At 41.7% G+C, this 18,878-nt stretch overlaps 1 protein-coding gene across 1 annotated transcript; it reads right to left on the bottom strand.

The window, feature by feature from the left end:
* Nucleotides 1-2,124: 2,124 nt before the first annotated feature.
* On the bottom strand, nt 2,125-18,860 carry EIF2S1 (eukaryotic translation initiation factor 2 subunit alpha). Its single transcript, XM_086749215.1, has 8 exons — nt 18,678-18,860; nt 16,424-16,665; nt 14,899-14,978; nt 14,281-14,432; nt 11,444-11,550; nt 9,648-9,745; nt 5,403-5,546; nt 2,125-5,072 (listed from the first exon to the last, which is right to left on the bottom strand). Exons 2-8 carry the CDS (start codon nt 16,662-16,664, stop codon nt 4,947-4,949), a joined length of 948 nt encoding a protein of 315 aa, XP_086605341.1. The 5' UTR covers nt 16,665; nt 18,678-18,860; the 3' UTR covers nt 2,125-4,946.
* Between the last annotated feature and the right edge of the window lie 18 nt (nt 18,861-18,878).

Here is an 18,878-nt window from a genome sequence, read left to right as displayed (position 1 = left end):
GAACTGAATGTATTTCTTTTAATTTAAAAAATAAACTCTGTCTCTGTGTACCTACATAAATATATATATAAATAGAAGTTGTACTCAGAAGCAGAATCGTGGGGAAAAAATTATGCAGTCAGCAGAAAAATAAAGAAAATAAATTTCAGCTCACAATATTCTGTACATTAGAAATAAACTTGAGAAAAAAGAAGAAAAGTTGGGTGTAGGTACACAAGAGACATTACTGCCGCATGCTTTTCCTGGACATGCACTCTTTATATAACCAGCTCCGAGAATACAGTGTTCTACTGTTTGGTATTTGAGGTTTGACTTCACATCATTCAGCTTGTTACTGCAGGCAATTTATAACAAGGTGGGTGAGATAATTCCATGCTACTGAGGACAGGTAGAAGCTTGCAGGGGGCTCTCGCTCAGACAGTGATCTCAGAATTGCACCATAACCAGCCCTCGCTGAAGATCTGAGCAAGCTCTTTTTCCCCAGCATGTAGACCACCCACAACCCTGCAGATGGATCTTTGCAAAATTACCACTAGCAACAAAGAATTTTATTGTCAAACTGCCAGTGAATGGTGAAACAAATGTTGGTGTAGCTGGTCATTAAGCAACAGGTTTTGTATCAACTACTTTTTAGAATCTAGAGTCTTCACCTTCTTCAACACTTCAAAGTATTTCTTCAATACCTTCAGATATTTGTCATACGCACCCCTCTTTCCCCCTGTCTCATTCTGTAGTTAATCAAGTCTGACACACTGCCCCTGTATCGCTCCCTAAGGCTGAGTAAATACAGATCTCGCAGACGGCTTTGTGGAAAAAGTGTCATACAGTGTAAAATGAGTCAGTAGATCTGGGCTGCCGTATTCATGTCTGTACTGGGAAAGCAAGTTCTGGCACTGAAGTGTCCCAGCAGAAAAGGACATGCTTCGATCCGTATAAACCTAGGGAGCTCTATATCAAGTCTTCTGTGGGACTTCAAACTCCCTGAAGGGACGACTGTTTCCACAGATCCATTTTAGTGTTTTTCACAGGTCAGTGTAGTATTTTAACAAAAAAGCACAGCTGAATGCTTGACATTTTCTTCCATTCAAAGTGATCCCAAAATGCTTCATATGCTACCGAATTTGCACTGGGATGGCCAGGAAGAGCCAGCTGCAGGCTTCAGGACCACAGCAGGTTACTCAGGGTTGAAGGGAATTACAGAGTCATAGAATGGTTAGGGTTGGAAAGGACCTTTAAAGGCCATCTAGTCCAACCCCCCTGGCAAGGAGCAGGGGCATCTCCAAACAGATTGGGTTGCTCAGAGCCCCGTTCAACCTGGCCTTAAATACTTCCAGGGATGGGGCATCCACCACCTCTCTGGGAAACCTGTTCCAGTATTCCACCACACTCATTGCAAAAAAATTCCTCCCTTATATCTAGTCTAACTCCATACTCTTTTATTTTAAATCCATTACCCCTTGTCCGATCGCTACAGGGTCTGCTAAAAAGTTTCTCCCCATCTTTCTTATAGGCCCCCTTAAAGTACTGAAAGAGTACAATAAGGTCTGCCCTAAGCCTTCTCTTCTCCAGGTTGAAGAACCCCAACTCTCTCAGCCTTTCTTCACAGGAGAGGAGCTACAGCCCTCTGATAATTTTTGTGGCCCTCCTCTGGACCTGCTCCAACTGGTCCATGTCTTTCCTGTGCTGAGGGCTCCAGAGCTGGAGCAGTACTCCAGGTGGAAGGGCAGAAGCTGGCTCTGAGCACAGACTGTGCTATTTCAGCTAGCTGACCCTACAGACACTGCTGGTACCTCCAGGTCAGTCCCTCAAGAAGCTGTGGAGAGCTGATTAAGAGACCCTGCCCAAATGACAACCTCTGTCGCCTTCTCTGCAATGCCTGTTGTGTATCACCATGTGAACAGCGTCACATATACTCAGCTTTTTCAAAGCACCTTCTTTAGAAGCTAGGACTTTGCCCTCTGGTGTATTTCGTTCCTTTGGTGGATTAGGGATGAAATAAGATGAAAACAAACCACATCAAAATAAAAAATGATAAAACATTTCTAGATAAAAGTGAAAGATGACAAGTGTTCAAAAGTATTCTGATGTAAGAGCATTTTTAAAATTAACTATAGAAAGACTGCAGTGTTTGAAAACAGTTGTTTAATTGTCTAGATTCTGGAACAGAAAGCTGTGAGAAATTGAATACCAAAGTGAAGATTCCGCTATAAAACAACATGCCAGTTCCACTGCATCTAAAAAAACCCTGAGGGCCAGAAATCAGAGAGAAAACACCAAGGAATTATCACTGTATTAAAAACCAGACAAACCAAAACAACCCGAAGAAAGCAGGGCACCCCTTCTTTAGCAGCCACTATTTCCCCTCCTCAGAAACAGGACACTGGGCTGTGCATTACTGGTCTGCGTGCCTGACCTGAGCCAGTGCCTCTGAGGGCTTTTTTTTTGTCTTAATGACTCCTTATCAGATGTTATAAGTAAAACTGTTTCCAAACTGTCAGTCTTACAAAATCAATTGAAGATAGGAAAGTCAAGCTGAGATCCTTACAATTAACACATCAGGCCAAGTCCTTTCCACAGGTATACCTGTATCTTTCCTTTCAGTTGACTACACGAGTGCAAGCGGAGATTTTGGCCTTGCAATTACAAGTGACTAAACAGCACAGCTGCTAATGAGCTGCAGGAATACGCTTCCTCACTTTACCGACTCAAAGATGTTCACACAAAATCCATAGTCCTTATTTTAAGCACTTGGTAAGGATATGCAGTTCCACGCATACAAAACAGACCAGTTGAGATAGAAGGTATCATTTCAACAACTTCTGAAGATCCTTAAGTCACAGCTATAGCAACTGATGCAGCACAGCTGAGGCCCAGTGTGAGCTTCACAGGTTCAGCACTCCTTACACACACCTAACAGGTCTCGAAAGCAGCTTAGACCTCCTCCTTCCAGCTACCGCAACACGAGACACATTCACCAAGTTGTTTTGTATCTTTTATTTAAGCTTCTTGTTTAGAATTCGCTCAGGCAACAGGAGAGCCTGATTTTATCTGCCAAGGTAACAAGTGGTTGAAATGCATCTATCTTGAGCTGCTTTGTCATCATTCTCACCATCCTGGTAATTTTTTTCAGGCACTCAAAGTTCACAGAATTGTATACACCAGCACACTGAGGCTCTAATTAGAAAAGCTCCCGTAGCTACTGAACAAGTTTAGCGAACTTTTGCCCAAGTTACTGGCAGCAAGGATGCTCACCTGTTAACATGCCAAAACAGTTCTTACAGATCACACAAATTGTAACCCCCCGACAGTACTCCAGGGAAAGCGTGTAGCTCATTTTTCAGTACTTTGCCTAACAGCATTAATTTGGCATACAGATCACATGGTGACCTTTTAGCTTTTAAACACTTTGTTCTTTTGTCTGAGTACCCACCTATTGTGTTTAATGGAAGTCAAATCATTATTTTAGAGAATGGGCAAAGTTGGAAGAGTTGTTCAAAGAGGAAACTGACATTGTCACAACTTCAAGCCATAGCAAGGCAGCTTCTAAAAACAGAAAATAATCATTAAAAAAAATTGTTTCTTCATTTTGTGATGACACATTCAAGTATTTTCCAACATTCTGCAAAGACTAGATGTTACTTAACTTTTTTGGCTTTGCATAGTAAAGGTCAGGTACACGTGAACTTCTCTGATAATCAAGCATGGATTGAAATAGGTACAGCCTTCTTAAGTGCCTTTTGTGACAACACCAAGTAGCAATTACATTGTTTGTATTGTGGCAAGATTAAGAATTCCTAGGTGAGCTCAAAGCCACATTTTTCCAAAATTTTTCCTCCAGTAGCACAAAATGGTAAGAAAAAGGAGATGGGGCAATATGGGGCATGACAATGAAAAAATACATAAATATGTTTAAAACATTTAGCAATTTGTAAAGGTTACTTAAAAAAAAAAAAGCAACTCCTACCTCCCCAATTCCCACAGACAAGGCAAATAGGATTTTTTTTTTTTTTTATACTCCAACACAGAAAGCACATCTTGTTTCTCTTCTTCAGAGAAGATAAACAGGTTGTTTCCAGAGTGAACAGCTCAGCTCAGTGTAAACTAGATTTAGGGTACACAGAATTGAAGGTCATGCAGCAGTGAGCTCAGAAAACACAGCACTGTCTATTTTGAAGTATCAGTAAGTTCATTAAAGCTCCTGCTATATTCACCTATAAGAGCAAATTGCAACTATATGTTATTTTTCATTTATCAGCTATGTTTATTGGAATGGTAACAAGCTCTGTTGAAAGCTTTGAAGTCCTCTGTCTCTAAACACAGACAAAAAACAAAGGAAATGCTCTTTTAAACAAGTCGGTATCAACAAACTTGCAAGAACATTTTGTTCCACTCATTCCTAGCTTGATTTAAAGCAAACAAAAGAAAGCCCTTTCAATGTTAAAAGGGGAGTCACCCACTGATCATACCCTTCCAGGTTTTATATTCATACCACTCTAGGTCAACTGACAAGAGAGAGAAAAATCTTGGGAGTTACATAGCCCAGAAATTTATTGACTATTTGTTCAAATACATTCTGTATAGAACTGTTCACCTTGCTTGGTTTTGGTGCTTCCAGGAAAGATCATTAACAGGTGCACTGAGCTGTAATGCCCAATTAGGAATTGTTATGTATGAAAGTGTAAGCATGGGGCTGCAACCTCCCTATGGTCACATCTGTGTCTGGAATTTGACTGGGCAGCTTCCCTTCAAAGGATTCAATTTGTCTAAGCTGCTGCACCAAATGTTGCTTAGAAGAGCCTTTCACATATTGGTCTTTCTAAAACAGGAAAACCACTTCAAGTATTTGCATTTGAAGTTTTCAATACTGGAAACAATTAGTCCAGAGTATTTGCAATGGGGTCTCTAGTTTTTCATATGGTCTGTCTCTTCTAAATATCCCAGAATATTTAGTCTTCAGTTTTGGCTTCCATTTCCTCAGCATCATCATCCCCATCCACTTCAGCATTTTCCCTCTCCAGTCTTTCCAATTGCCTTGCAAGCTCAGTCTCATCTGTGTCAGTAACCACCTTAGGCTGCAAAAAATCAAAACAGAACACATGGTAAACTGTCATTACCATACATATGATGAAACAAAGAATACACGACATTATATGTATCATATATATTTGTAGGTTCTGATTCTACATAAAGAGCAAGAGATAAAATACATCCTGAGGTCACATAATAAAAACCAGGAAAATTAGATTTTTTGGCTATTTGTTTAAGGAACACAGAAGTTTAGAGTTTTCTTCAGTTTCTTAATACCTGTTTGCTAAAATATCTCCTAGCACTACGGATCTTGCTCTACTTCAAAAATGCTGCAAGGAAAAAAAATTCTGTTGTAGAATGTAATGTGTTCTTACCTCCATCTGCACATTAAAGACTCCTCTCTTCTCCTCAATTTTTTCTTTAATTACAGCCATGGCTTGATTTAGAACAGACAGTCCTTCAGTTCTCTCCAGTGTTGTAGTAGTCATCACGTAACGAGGAGGAGCTATCAGATTAATCTAGCACATTGTAGAAATTGGTGGGGAAAAAAAAAGAAAAGAGTAAACTCAGCAACAAAAACAGAAGGAAAAAGCTCAGAAGCAAAGTGACCAATGCTGTTCTGAATGTACAAGAAACATTTTCCCATTAGAAAAACCCTTTCTAGAAGTATAAACAACTTTGATGGAAACAGCACACAAGAAAGTGCACATTCTGTCTGATTTCCAACATCAACATCAGTTATTTCTACACAGTATGTTTATTTAGACAAATCTTGTTAAGTGGAGAGAATATCCACTTTGCAGATCAGTAGAACAGCCTAACAAAGTTTTTCAAACAATTAGAAGACTGACAACCAGTACGTTGTTGTTTTTTTTTTTTGTTGTTGTGGGTTGATTTTGGTTGGTTTTTGTTGTTGTTGGTTTGGTTGTTCGTTTGGTTTGTTTTTTGTTTTGTTTAAGATGACTGGATAAGTGAACTTTTCCTTTTGTTACAGGAAATGATTATAAGAAATCATTTTCTAAGAAGGAAGTACTTTCAAGTTTTTTGAAAACACTTATTCAATAATGCACTCAGTATCCTAAATGTTGGGGAAGAAAAACTAGGCCTGGGTATAGCAGTCATTCTACCAACACTCAAATATATGTGGACCAAACATTCTTTTTCTTATAATAATATATATGTTATTAATAATCTTATAATCTTCTATCCAAAAATAAAATTTGTTGCTCCCTACCTAAGACTACATAAAGGAGTAGTATGTATGTAGAATCATAGAATGGTTTGGGTTGGAAGGGACCTTCAAAGGTCATCTAGTCCAACCCCCCTGCAAGGAGCAGGGACATCCCTGACTAGGTCAGGTTGCTCAGAGCCTCATCCAGCCTGGCCTTAAACGTTTCCAGAGACGGGGCCTCCACCACCTTTCTGGGCAACCTGTTCCAGTGTTCTATAACTCGCATCGTAAAAAATTTTTTCCTAATTTCTAATCTAAATCTACCCCCCTCTATTTTAAAACGATTACCTCTCGGTCCTATTGCAACAGGCCCTACTAAACAGCCTTTCCCCATCTTTCTTGTAGGCCCCCTTGAGGTACTGGAAGACCGCTATCAGGTCTCCTCGGAGCCTCCTCTTCTCCAGGCTGAACAGCCCCAACTCTCTCAGCCTGTCCTCATAAGAGAGGTGCTCCAGCCCTCTGATCATCTTTGTGGCCCTGCTCTGGACCTTCTCCAACTGGTCCATGTCCTTCTTGTGTTGGGGGCTCCAGAACTGGACACAGTACTCCAGGTGGGGTCTCACCAGGGCAGAGTAGAGCGGGAGAATCACCTCCCTCGACCTGCTGGCCACGCTTCTCTTGATGCAGCCCAGGATGCGGTTGGCCTTCTGGGCCACAAGGGCGCATTGCCTGCTCATGTTGAGCTTCTCATCCACCAGCACTCCCAAGTCCTTCTCCTCAGGGCTGCTCTCAATCCATTCCCCGCCCAGCCTGTATTTGTGCCTGGGATTGCCATGACCCAGGTGCAGGCCTGGTTGAACTTCATGAGGTTGGCACGGGCCCACCTCTCCAGCCTGTCAAGGTCCCTCTGGATGACATCCCTCCCTTCCAGCGTGTCGACGGCACCACACAACTTGGTGTCATCGGCGAACTTGTTGAGTGCAGGTGCACTCTATCCCACTGTCCATGTCACCGACAAAGATGTTGAACAGGGCCGGGCCCAGCACGGACCCCTGAGGGACACCACTCGTCACCAGTCTCCACTTGGACATTGAGCTGTTGACCACCACTCTCTGAGTGGGGCCATCCAGCCAACTCCTTATCCACCGAGTGGTCCGTCCATCAAACCCATGTCTCTCTAGTTTAGAGAGAAGGGTGTCGTGCGGGACAGTGTCAAAAGCTTTGCACAAGTCCAGGTAGATGATATCTGTTGCTCGTCCCTTGTCCACCGATGCTGTCACCCCGTCACAGAAGGCCACCAAATTGGTCAGGCACGATCTGCCCTTGGTGAAGCCATGTTGGCTGTCACCAACCACCTCCTTGCTCTCCATGTGCCTTAGCATGGTTTCCAGGAGAATCTGCTCCATGACCTTGCCAGGCACAGAGGTGAGGCTGACCGGCCTGTAGTTGCCCCGGTCCTCCTTATTCCCCTTTTTAAAAATTGGGGTTATGTTCCCTCTCTTCCAGTCATCGGGGACCTCACCAGACCGCCACGACTTCTCAAATATGATGGCCAGTGGCTTGGCAACTTCATCCGCCAGTTCCCTCAGGACCCGCGGATGGATCTCATCAGGACCCATGGACTTGTGCACCTTCAGGTTCCTCAGATGATCCCGAACCTGCTCTTCGAGTACAATGGGCAGTTCTTCATTCTCGCAGTCCCTGCTTGCACCTTCTACAGCTTGGGCGGTGGGACAGGAACTCTTGTCGGTGAAGACAGAGGCAAAAAAGTCATTGAGAACCTCAGCCTTCTCCATGTCCTGGGTAACCAGGACACCAGTTCCCTGCTGGAGGGGGCCTACATTTTCCCTGGACTTTCTTTTGTCCCCTACGTACCTATAAAAGCTCTTCTTGTTGCATTTTATATCCCTGGCCAGATTCAGTTCTGCCAGGGCTTTGGCCTTCCTTACCTTATCCCTGGCCACTCGCGCAGCCTCTTTGTAGTCCTCCCAGGCTACCTGTCCCCACTTCCACCCTCTATAGGCTTCCTTTTTCACTTTCAGTTGGTCCAGGAGCTCCTTGCTCATCCACGCGGGCCTCCTGGCCTTTTTGCCCGACTTGTTTTTCATCAGGATGCACTTCTGCTGAGCTTGGAGGAGGTGCTCCTTGAATATGGACCAACTTTCCTGGGCCCCTCTTCCCTCCAGGGCCGCCTCCCACGGCACTTGGCCCATCAGGTCCCTGAAGAGGCCGAAGTCTGCCTTCCTGAAGTCTAGGGCAGAGAGCTTGCCATGTAGTTTCCTTGCTGCCCCGTGGATCTTGAACTCCACCATGTCATGGTCGCTGCAGCCAAGGCGGTCCTTTAGTTTCACATCCCGCACCAGTCCCTCCCTGTTGGTGAGCACAAGGTCGAGCATGGCACCCCTCCTTGTTGGCTCCTCTATCGCCTGCAGGAGGAAGTTGTCATCCACACATTCCAGGAACCTCCTGGACTGCCTGTGCCCTGCCGTGTTGTCTCTCCAACAGATGTCAGGGTGGCTGAAGTCCCCCATGAGAACCAGGGCCTGTGACTGTGAGGCTGCTCCTATCTGCCTATAGAGCACTTCGTCTGCTCTATCCTCCTGGCCAGGCGGCCTGTAACAGACCCCTACCGTGACGTCCCCTGTCCGTCCCCATCCTCTAATCTTGACCCATAAGCTCTCTGTCAGGTCCTCCTCCATCCCCAGGCGGAGCTCCACACACTCCAGCCAGTTGCTGATGTAGAGGGCGACACCCCCTCCTCGTCTCCCCTTCCTGTCTTTTCTAAAAAGCCTATACCCCTCCATGTTGACGCTCCAGTCGTATGTGTCATCCCACCACGTCTCTGTGATGCCAATGAGGTCGTAGCCCTGCTCGTGTGCAAGCATCTCCAGCTCTTCCTGTTTATTCCCCATGCTGCGTGCGTTGGCATAGAGACACTTCAGCTGGGCCCCTGACAAAGCTGACTTCCTGGCTGGAGCGACAGGGGTGCTATTGCACTGCAGTTTAGGTTTATTTGCACTTATCTGTGATCCCTCCTCAGCTTCTGGACCCTCGGTGCTGGCACTGGCGCCATGCTGACCGCAGTGGGCTGAACTGTGCTCCCCCTCCCCCAGCAACACTAGTTTAAAGCCCTCCGGACGAGCCTGGCAAGTCTTTGTCCAAGCACACTCTTCCCCCTCTTGGTTAGGTGCAAGAGGGTGTCAATACTAGACTTTAATAAATTCAACAGCTTCTTGAACTTGGAAAGCCACAGCACAGTCACAGGAACAACTGTCAGCACAGAGCTGAAAGGAAGTGTGTTACTGATCTGCTAGAGAAGAATCAGAAAGCAAGTACATGGCTGCCCAGCATCAGCTACGCGATTTTGACAACTGCAATTGTATACTACTGGTACCTGAGGGCATCAGAAAACTCTGCTTTCGATTTCCGTGTTAAGACAGACACTTACTTTAATGGGCATGTTCTCCGTGGAACAGTTCAAGCCTGCTCTCAAAGCTTCTTTTACTGCATCTATGCCTTCATAACCATAACAGGCCACCTCAATATCTAAGACAGAGAAATACAAATAATAAAAATTCAAAGTTACCAAAACCTGTAGAACCTTTAAAGCTTTTTAAGTTCAGCTTTAATAAAGTCTTTTAAAAAACAATGTTTATCCACAATGAGAGTCTCAGTAGCTCCCAAAGCCGAGGGAAGTATTTCACTTTCTTGACTTGTAAGCTGAGGTAAAAGCGTTCATAAATTCTTTAGATGTACAACATTTTACATTGTGCTTTGAAAAGCCAAGATATGAAATTACACAGCCACATTCACTCACCTCTCACACAATAAATTCAATGTGAATAATTATGTATTTCACTTGGAGACATGATAATTTTTTTTAAGCTAAGTTATATTAACATATGGTTAAAATTATAGTTAGCAATAGCTTTTTGCAGATCTTGGGAAATTAAGGCATAGACTAATGCTGGTAGTATCTGTAATACCCTGATTTCTTTACTTATGTAGCAATGGTGCAAGACTAAACTACACAGACAAGTTAGTATCACTTCCAGGAGACTGACAACAACCTGCTAATTCTCAGCTACCACAAACAAATTCACAGAAGAGTACACCAGTCAGTCTCAAGATGAGACTACAAGCCAATGGAAAGTTTCTGTGCTTGCTTTGAAGACAAAATTAAAACAACTTAGACCATCAGAACAAAATAGGCAAGATGAAGTAAGAGAACATGCTTGCCAAGTAACTTTATTTTCAAAATTAGTGAAGTGCTATTTATGTTAGCAATTTCATTCTTCATGGCAATCAAATCCTACTTACATTTTTGAAGTGTTAACTTATGGTGATTTAAAGTAATAGGTATGGGAATTTTTCATTATCTTACTTTTTGTGCTCTCTTCCTGACTTCACTGTCATGTGGATACGGCTCATCATTTCTTCCCTCCACAGTAATCAACCAGTGCTACTGCTCTTCAATATATACTTGCAGAACAGAGGCAATTTCTCAGTCTTGTTAAAAAATTGTGACTCTGCTACACTGACTATCTGTTTAATGGCCAGCATGCTCATAGGCTGTTTGGTTAGCTGTACAACCAGATTTACAGTTTTAAAGTGTCCCTTCTTAAGTAGTGTGGTCATGTGCTTTTTCTGCCTGCGCTGAGCCAATAAGAGACAAACGAGTTCGTACACTTTATGAATACATTAGAGACATGCAAGGCTTAAGCTAATATATCCTGCTGAATGGTTTGCAATCAACCAATTAGAAATACAGCCAGGGCAAAGTCGGAACTGTTTTCACATGTTCATTGACAAGTGGTTAAGACATACGCCCCAGCCATGCTGACAGAGATCAATCATCCTGTTAGGGAACCAAAGAATTTAATGTTTTGAGTAATGAAAAAGAATATTGTGGATGCAGTAATAACTGTAAAATATTTAAATTCATTGTGTGCCAATGCAATATGATAGACTGTATTATATATCAGGTCAAGTGTTTTGCATCCCAAGGAATGTGCAGTTCAGGGAGAAAAATAAAAGCCAAACCACCATGGGCTTCAAGATAGAACTCATATAGGGATTTTGCAAGCAATCACTGATTAAGGGGTCTTAATTCTGGAAGAACAGTTCCTCCCAAATATCAGCACCAGCAACACTAGTTTTAACTGAGTTTATAGTTTGTAACAAGATATGCTAACATGACTTAAGCGTTAACAGTTGTTCAATGAACATCTGTAAAAGACTCACCAGCTCGGATTTTGACTGCTTGTGGTGTTAGACGTCTGTTAATATTGTCAATCAATACACGTCTCTCTTCCTCTGTCAGATCAAGGCTATCCAGGATCGCAGGGTCTCTGAGTCAAGGAAAGCAATGTTACAGAAGTTATTCTGAAGTGGAATATGACACTATTTCAATATTATTATGCATAATCATAGAGATCTACTAGGCAATGAAAACAGGGAAACTTCTTAAGACTCCATTGAAACACTGGAAGAAAATACATACATCTATTTAAAAAATATTTTCTATTGGGAACATTTAACAACAAATCAGAAAAGTAGTTTACTCAACCTGTTCTTGGAGTAAAATATCTGAATTATTATTTTTTATTTTTACTTTTTTAAGAAAAGGAATGATTTCTGTCCAGCTCCATTTGTACGTGATACACCTAGTGAGAAAAATATCTAGCTGCTTGGTATTTACGTTCCCTCCAATGTGAAGATAAACTCATATCACCTGAGAAGAGAATCCATGATGACTCTAAGGTTTTTGAACTATTATAGCATTTTATTAAAACACAATATTTTTGTCATTCTACAGAGTAACCTATACTCCTTCCATGTTATTCTGTACTCCTTTTTAACAGTGACTGGATCACAGACAGATACTTATCTGCTGGCTACATTCTTAGCTAAAGAAAGAATTAAGGTTTTTTAGATCTTAAGCTAAAAGTTTAAAATCCAGAGATCAAAAAGGCAAATTCCTCTGCTGCTTATCCATTATTAGCAGCTCTTGTTTGAATAAGTGGTGTCAATTCTCTTTATTGTTGCATTAGTTTTATCCAAAATATATGTGAAACAGAAACCACAACAAAAAGTTCCTCACAAAAATTGTTCCTGCTCTTCAGAGACAGGAGTTGCAGTTCTCTGAAAAGCAGTACGAGATCACCTACAGTACTACCAGCAGGGAAACATGAACTAAAATGGTCCAAAAACCAGAGGCAATACTGGAGATTGGTCTCTACTGCTAATAAAACGTAATCTTTCATGATTTTATATACTGAGTACAGACAGTAGAAGAGCCAAACATAAGCAAACAGAATCCAGAAATATGACAGGTTTTTACACTTCAAAAATATGAACCTATATGGCAGAACTGATTTACTGGACATGCAAATTCTGCTTCTTCATTTACAATCTATTCTGTTAAATCTTCGAGCTACTTTAATGAGCACTTGGTAAGCCTTCAACAAATAGGTCCTGGATGTTTAATTTTTACTGATCAGAGGGTAAATATACTGGACAATTTTGCCACAGGCATCCTGCTGTGTGAAATGCCAAAACACTAATCCTCAGTACTATGAAATAAATAGCAAGTCAAATTCTTAAGAGGCACACTAAGCTTCCAACAACCACTTCAGTAAGCATAGGAAGGCACCAATATCCACATTTTTCTGCTCAATCAGTATAGCTTTATGCAGGAGCACAACGGAAACAAATAAAAAATGCAGTCCATTGTCAGAAATCTTAAGGTGTTACTGATGGAAACATGTCTTGAGAACAGCTTCAGAAGTTTGTGCTCCAACCTGAACCGCAACAAACAAGATGAACAACAAACAGGATGTGTGTTCAGAAATTTTTCCAAGTTTAAGAGAAGCTTAAACAGGCAGTGTTAACTACAGTTTTTTGTTCAGACTTCTACCTAAGTATTTATCAATTACAGAATGATTTGGAATTCTTTCTACAGTAATGTGTCCAGATTTGCCTTTTACCAGTAAATTTGCTATCATGAGAAAATAATTATTATTCTATGAAACCAAACACATTAAATCTAAATGAAGATATAAGTTCACTCTTCCCCAAAAACACAGGGATAGTTTTAAACTAATCAAAATGCTACCACATGCTCTGCTTCTTAAAGTCAACACAATTTCTAAAATTTTATTACTGCCATCTAGTGTTCAAGTTCATCACTCATAAGTTCATGTGCTATGCAAGAGTAAAACTGGAAATGTTTGAGAAATCTGTTTTTGGATTGCCAATTCAAAATAGAATCTTTAGAGGGAAACCAAGTAGGTTAATTCTGAAAGTAAATGAAAATATCAGATTTCATAAAAAATTAAGAGCAATCTATCTCAGTGCATATTCCCTTAGCAACAGAATTTCCATCTCTTTCTGTTCATAATTCCATTTCTAACTTCCTGATCCTATTCCCATTCTTTAAGTTTGGAAGTACAGAGAAGTAACAACCCAGCTTGTTGCATTTAAAAAAGAAAAAACTCTGCCTGTGCAGTAGAAGAGGGACAATCAGCTGTGAGCAGAAATATCTTCAGACACAGAGTTACATTTTTTTGTAACATCTGCTTGAGACTAAGAATAGGCAAATTCTGACAGACAGACTGACCAAGATCAGTACTGCTTCTTCTGTTAGAAATGTCACAAGCTCATCTGTAGCAATAGAAAACTCTCTGGTGTTTGTAATCACATGTTTCTTTTATACTTAAAACATATCATTCACCAATGCCTCACTATTTCTCCACATCAAATTCAATTAGTGCTTTAAAAACCTGGCACACGCATAATTGCAGACTCAAAGATGGATAAAAACAAGTCCACTCTGAGGCTTCTTTTCAAGAGCACTGTGAACTTGAAGAAAGCAATAAGACAGAGAAACCTACAATAAGCAACTGCAAAACTGATGTCAAAATATACTGGGTTTACTTGACCAGTTCAATCTACACACTGACTGAAAAAAAGAAAACAACACCAAACCCAACCCAAAGAACATTACGATGGATCTATTCCAGGAAACGCTTCTCTGCAATTATGAAATAAACCCCTAGAAACAGAAGAGGTGTTCTTACGAGACTGCATGCTTGAATGCATCATAAGCACCATATCCTGGTCTTTTGTACTTGTCATCAAATACCCAGGCAGTTCTCTGGAACAGACTCTCGAGCTGCTCATCTTTAGTGTACTCCAAGACTTCAGCAACATGGCGAAGGATGCTGTAAACCTTGAACACAAAAGGTGTGTTAAAAAAAAATATCAAAACAAATACCAAAACCAAACAAACATTTAGAATGAAAAGTAATATTTAATGATAAGTCGCCTACTCAGAAGCGGAAGACCACACGGTAGTAAGGGTGGGAGTCAATGCCTTAAACTACCTGCATGTCTTTTCAATAAAACTTGTCCAGAGTGTGCTGAACTAGCACACACCTTTGGATTTCTGATCATTTATGTATACCCTTTGCATCACAAATTTTCAACTGACACCTTACTTGATCTAACCATTAATTAAGAAGCAGCTTACGAGAGCACTCATGGACAGATGAACTGGTTACCTATATTTGCATGAGTAAATGAGAATCAGAGCATGCCTAATAAATGAGAACAATACTTTATTTTCATATTATCTTATGGTTGCTCAGGAAAGAAGCTAGTAATACACAGTGCCTGAATATAGCAAAGCAACTTACAGTCTTCGATTTTGTGAATTTGTCTTCACATTTGATGGCCTCCTCTGGAGAAACTCTTCTTTTTGACAAGTCAATATAACCTATTGGGTAAAACCATTTTGCAAGTGTCAGGCATAGAGCAAACTAAGTCTAACTGCTTCAAAAGAAAGTAACGAAGAAACACTCTGGTTCAGGATTTGCCCCTTGCCTACACTATCTTTGTATGTTGCTACAAAAGGAACAAAACCAAACCTTAATGAATTTGATCAACAATTCAAATTAGGATATTACATTAATCTTTTAACTGTAAATACTTACAATAGCAAATCTTCTCTACAGTGTTCTTTAAAATTACTGCCTTAATATTTTCTCTGCAAGCTTAGAAGAAATTTTAATAATATTTCAGCAGTGATCCATTTTTATGTTGCTGTACACAGTTTTCACCAAAACCATACCAGCACACAAAAAAGCAAGTTTGATGATTTTTGTAGTGCTCAACTCAATTTCGTTCGAGATTGGCACTCAATCAGTTTAGGTCAGAACAGTTTCCTAATAAAGGAGGCCTGGCCACGAATTCTGACTTGAATACCCTTTTGGAAGAACTGTCTGTGAAAAAAATTATTTTAAACCATTTCTCAGTAAATTTGAAAAGGCCTCCACGTACTTCTCACAAACTACACGTTCCCCAAAAGATTCAATAAAAGACCACTATGTGAATTCCACACGTGTTTCTCTGTTAATATGAGAAAGAAATTAAATTGTAAGAGGAAGTGTTCTTTCATTAGAGATACTGGGAAACTTATTTCACTTCAGATCTATCTGAAATAACTTTCTTCTTGTCCTTCTTTTCTCTCTGCTTTCTCTTATCCTCTCACTCATTACTTAATCTCAGAGTTAACTGCAGTTTCAGAAGTATTCTAGAAAAGCACATTACTCGAAAAACATCATATTAACACTCAGGTTTCCAAGAGATGTGCTCAGTGTTTATTTTTATTATTTCTTTATACTTTGAAATAGATTTTACAGATTGCATAGAAAAGTATTATCAAAATCTGACATGTTCTAAAAAGAAAAGATATTAAAAAAACTTTAGAGTAAAAGATTCAAATGTTCAGAATACAAGAAAAGACAAAGTTGCCTGTACAATCTCAACTCGTAAGCTACAGAATTAATGTGGTACAATAACTACATGGATACCATCTATTCTATAGCCAAGGTTCAAGACTTCTCTTCAGTTAAGACTTAGGAAATAGATATCAAAAGAAAATCCCACTTCACTATGGTTTGTTGACCAAATATTGAACTGGTGAGGACCCACTTAAGCAAATCTCTGCTGATGTGATTGACCTTCACTAACTTGATTCCCAAAGGACAGAGAGGAATGGAAGAATGATCATAAATACCAGATGGCACGATAATGGTCTGTTTTGCTTAAACGCCTTAAAAAAAATAACCCCTGGCAAAACCAACGAATATTAAGTTGCCTAGTTTATCTCCATTTTAGTCTGAATTCAGTCTTGATAGAGCCCACAATATCCCCAAATACCTTTCTCTTTGTCAACTCTTATGACCACGACACATTCATTCCTCCCGATGCGGATGAGTTTGTTTATGGAGCGAATACGTCTTCTGGACAGCTCACTGAGAAGGATCATGCCTTCAATGTTGTTGTACTCCAGCAGGCTGACATAGGCTCCCATTTCAGCAATCGACCGAACGTTGACCATCACTACATCTTCCACCTCTGGAAACTTATGCTGGTAGAATCTACAGCTTAGTCCTGGCATTCTGGAATTTGAGCAGAAAGAAACAAAGATTTTATTTCAGAAACAAAGACTTTATTTCACAGTACATCACTGCCTTCTCCTACAAACAGGGTGAAAAAAACCAGCAAGGACTGGTAAGGATAGAGAGGAACACTGGTAGAAAAAAATACACATTAGGATGAGGCTTGTACAGTTCATACATAGAAATTAAACAATAAATTAACTAGTGTTTTAGTATTACCACAACCATTTACTAACATGCTGCTTTTTTTTTTTTTTGCATTATAGTAGAAAAAGCTTGCTACCCAGACTTTATTATCCACTTCAACTGTTATACTACCTATCCACAGCACACTGTAGCAGAGAGACTTCAAGGGGTGGAAAGGGAGCACTGCATACCCTGCACTCACCTAAACTCATAAGGCTGTGTAAAATTTTAAAACAAGACTTTGAACAAGAGGAGGACACAGGAAAGAAGCAGCCTGCAGTGGTCACAAAGGTATTTGCATGCACATAATAAGACAGCGTGTAAGAGGTTGAGAAAGTAACAGGTAGAGTGAAGTTTCTGTAGTACTGAGAAAGAGCAGACTCTACACTCCAGAAAATTACTTTCTAAACTCAGCATAAGATGTTTGAAATAAACCTGTAAGACCTGCTTCAGAGGCCACCTGTCAGCAAAGAAAGCAAAAGCAATAATCAGAACAGAAGAACAAACTAGCCTGATGTTAATGAAACACTAAAAGAAAAGAAAAAAAAAAAAAAAAACATGCCTCAATGTATTGCTACTCAGGAGGAAAAAAAAAAAAAAACAAACAACAAAAAAACCCCTGAAAACCAAAAGGGGATTCTTTCATTAGACATTCAAAAAAGTACAAAATTAACACTTTGTAATAATGCAGTGACAAAAAGGAATGCTTAAACGGCTTCATTTTCCTGATGATGAATCCACATACTCATCACTCACCAAATTAAATTCCTTTTGTCTATGCCTAGAAGCTTCCTACAGAAGTAGGAGCCTAAGATGCTGAGTCAAATGCATCACTCCAGAAGGCATCGTAATCACCACACTGAAGTTTTGCTCTTAATCTTTATAGCAGCACTAATGCTTTCTAGCTATATAAGAATTTAAAAAGAGAGAAAGATGGTAATGCCAAGCACTGGCCATACGATTCAGAAGACTGTGCCCACCCTTATTTCCATTCCTAGCTTTCAGAAAGGGGAAACACAGACTAGTAATAGATTTTAAAAACGCTCCTCTAAAGGTTTCTGTAACTTCATATGAATTGACGCTGAACAAAGAACTTCAAGATTAAAAAGAGAAACTTTACAGTTCACTTTTCTAGTCCAGTTAATGCAGTTCAGATCAATTCCACATGTCTACTTACAAGATACATAATAAAGATATATCAAAAAGCAACAAACTCCAACCACAGCAAGAAAGAACGGACAAACGCTGCTCTGCCCACAGATTATTTTACTCCTGACTCCACGGACACAAGCTTTTTATTCTGGGCTTCTGTAGGAAGCCCCTGAGAAGCAACACAGTGCCCATTACACCAATACCCGAAGTTATCTTCCCAAGGCGTTAGAAACGCCTCAGCAAAGGTTTAAGTTCCCACGGCCGCAGAAGTCTCTGCGGAAACCGGCGACAGCGGAGTCACTTCTGACCAGCGATTCCTGCGGCCGCTGGAGCGCCGCTGGCACCGGCAGCGCCCAACGAGAGCAACAGCACCAGAGAAAGGAAGCGGTCCTCAGGGCGGCTGACAGCCGCTGCCGGGCCAGGACGGCCCATCTCCGGCGCAGTGAGGGCGAGAGGCTGCCCGGCTCCCCGGGGAGCGCAGCCCCGCAGCGTGGAGAGCTCGGAGGTGCCGCGCCCGTCTCTCCCGCCCCGCCTGGGCCCAAGGGCCCGGGCCCAGCCCTCCGCCGCGCCGAGTCCCCTCCGGACACCGCGGGCCCGCGGCGGCCCGGCTCGAGGCGGCGGCAGGGGAGGGGAGGGGGGGGGGAGGGGGGGGTGAGGGGGGCCGCAGCCGCTACCTGGCAAGGCCGAGGGGGTCCCGCTCTGCGCTCGCGGCCCGGAGTCTCGCGCTGGCCCCGCTCTCGCCTCAGCGTGCGCCCAGCCACCGCTTCCCCACTGCGCAAGCGCCAGCCCGCCCGCCCGGCTCCCGCTCCTCCGCACGCGATAGGCCAGCCCCACGCCCCCGGGACCATAGAGTCTCAACGTCGAGACAGAAGGCC

This window comes from Chlamydotis macqueenii, chromosome 5 (genome assembly GCF_036417535.1).
Source record: "Chlamydotis macqueenii isolate bChlMac1 chromosome 5, bChlMac1.mat, whole genome shotgun sequence".
In the NCBI taxonomy this organism is placed as follows: Eukaryota; Metazoa; Chordata; class Aves; order Otidiformes; family Otididae; genus Chlamydotis; species Chlamydotis macqueenii.
This window is presented reverse-complemented; position numbering and strand designations above follow the sequence as displayed.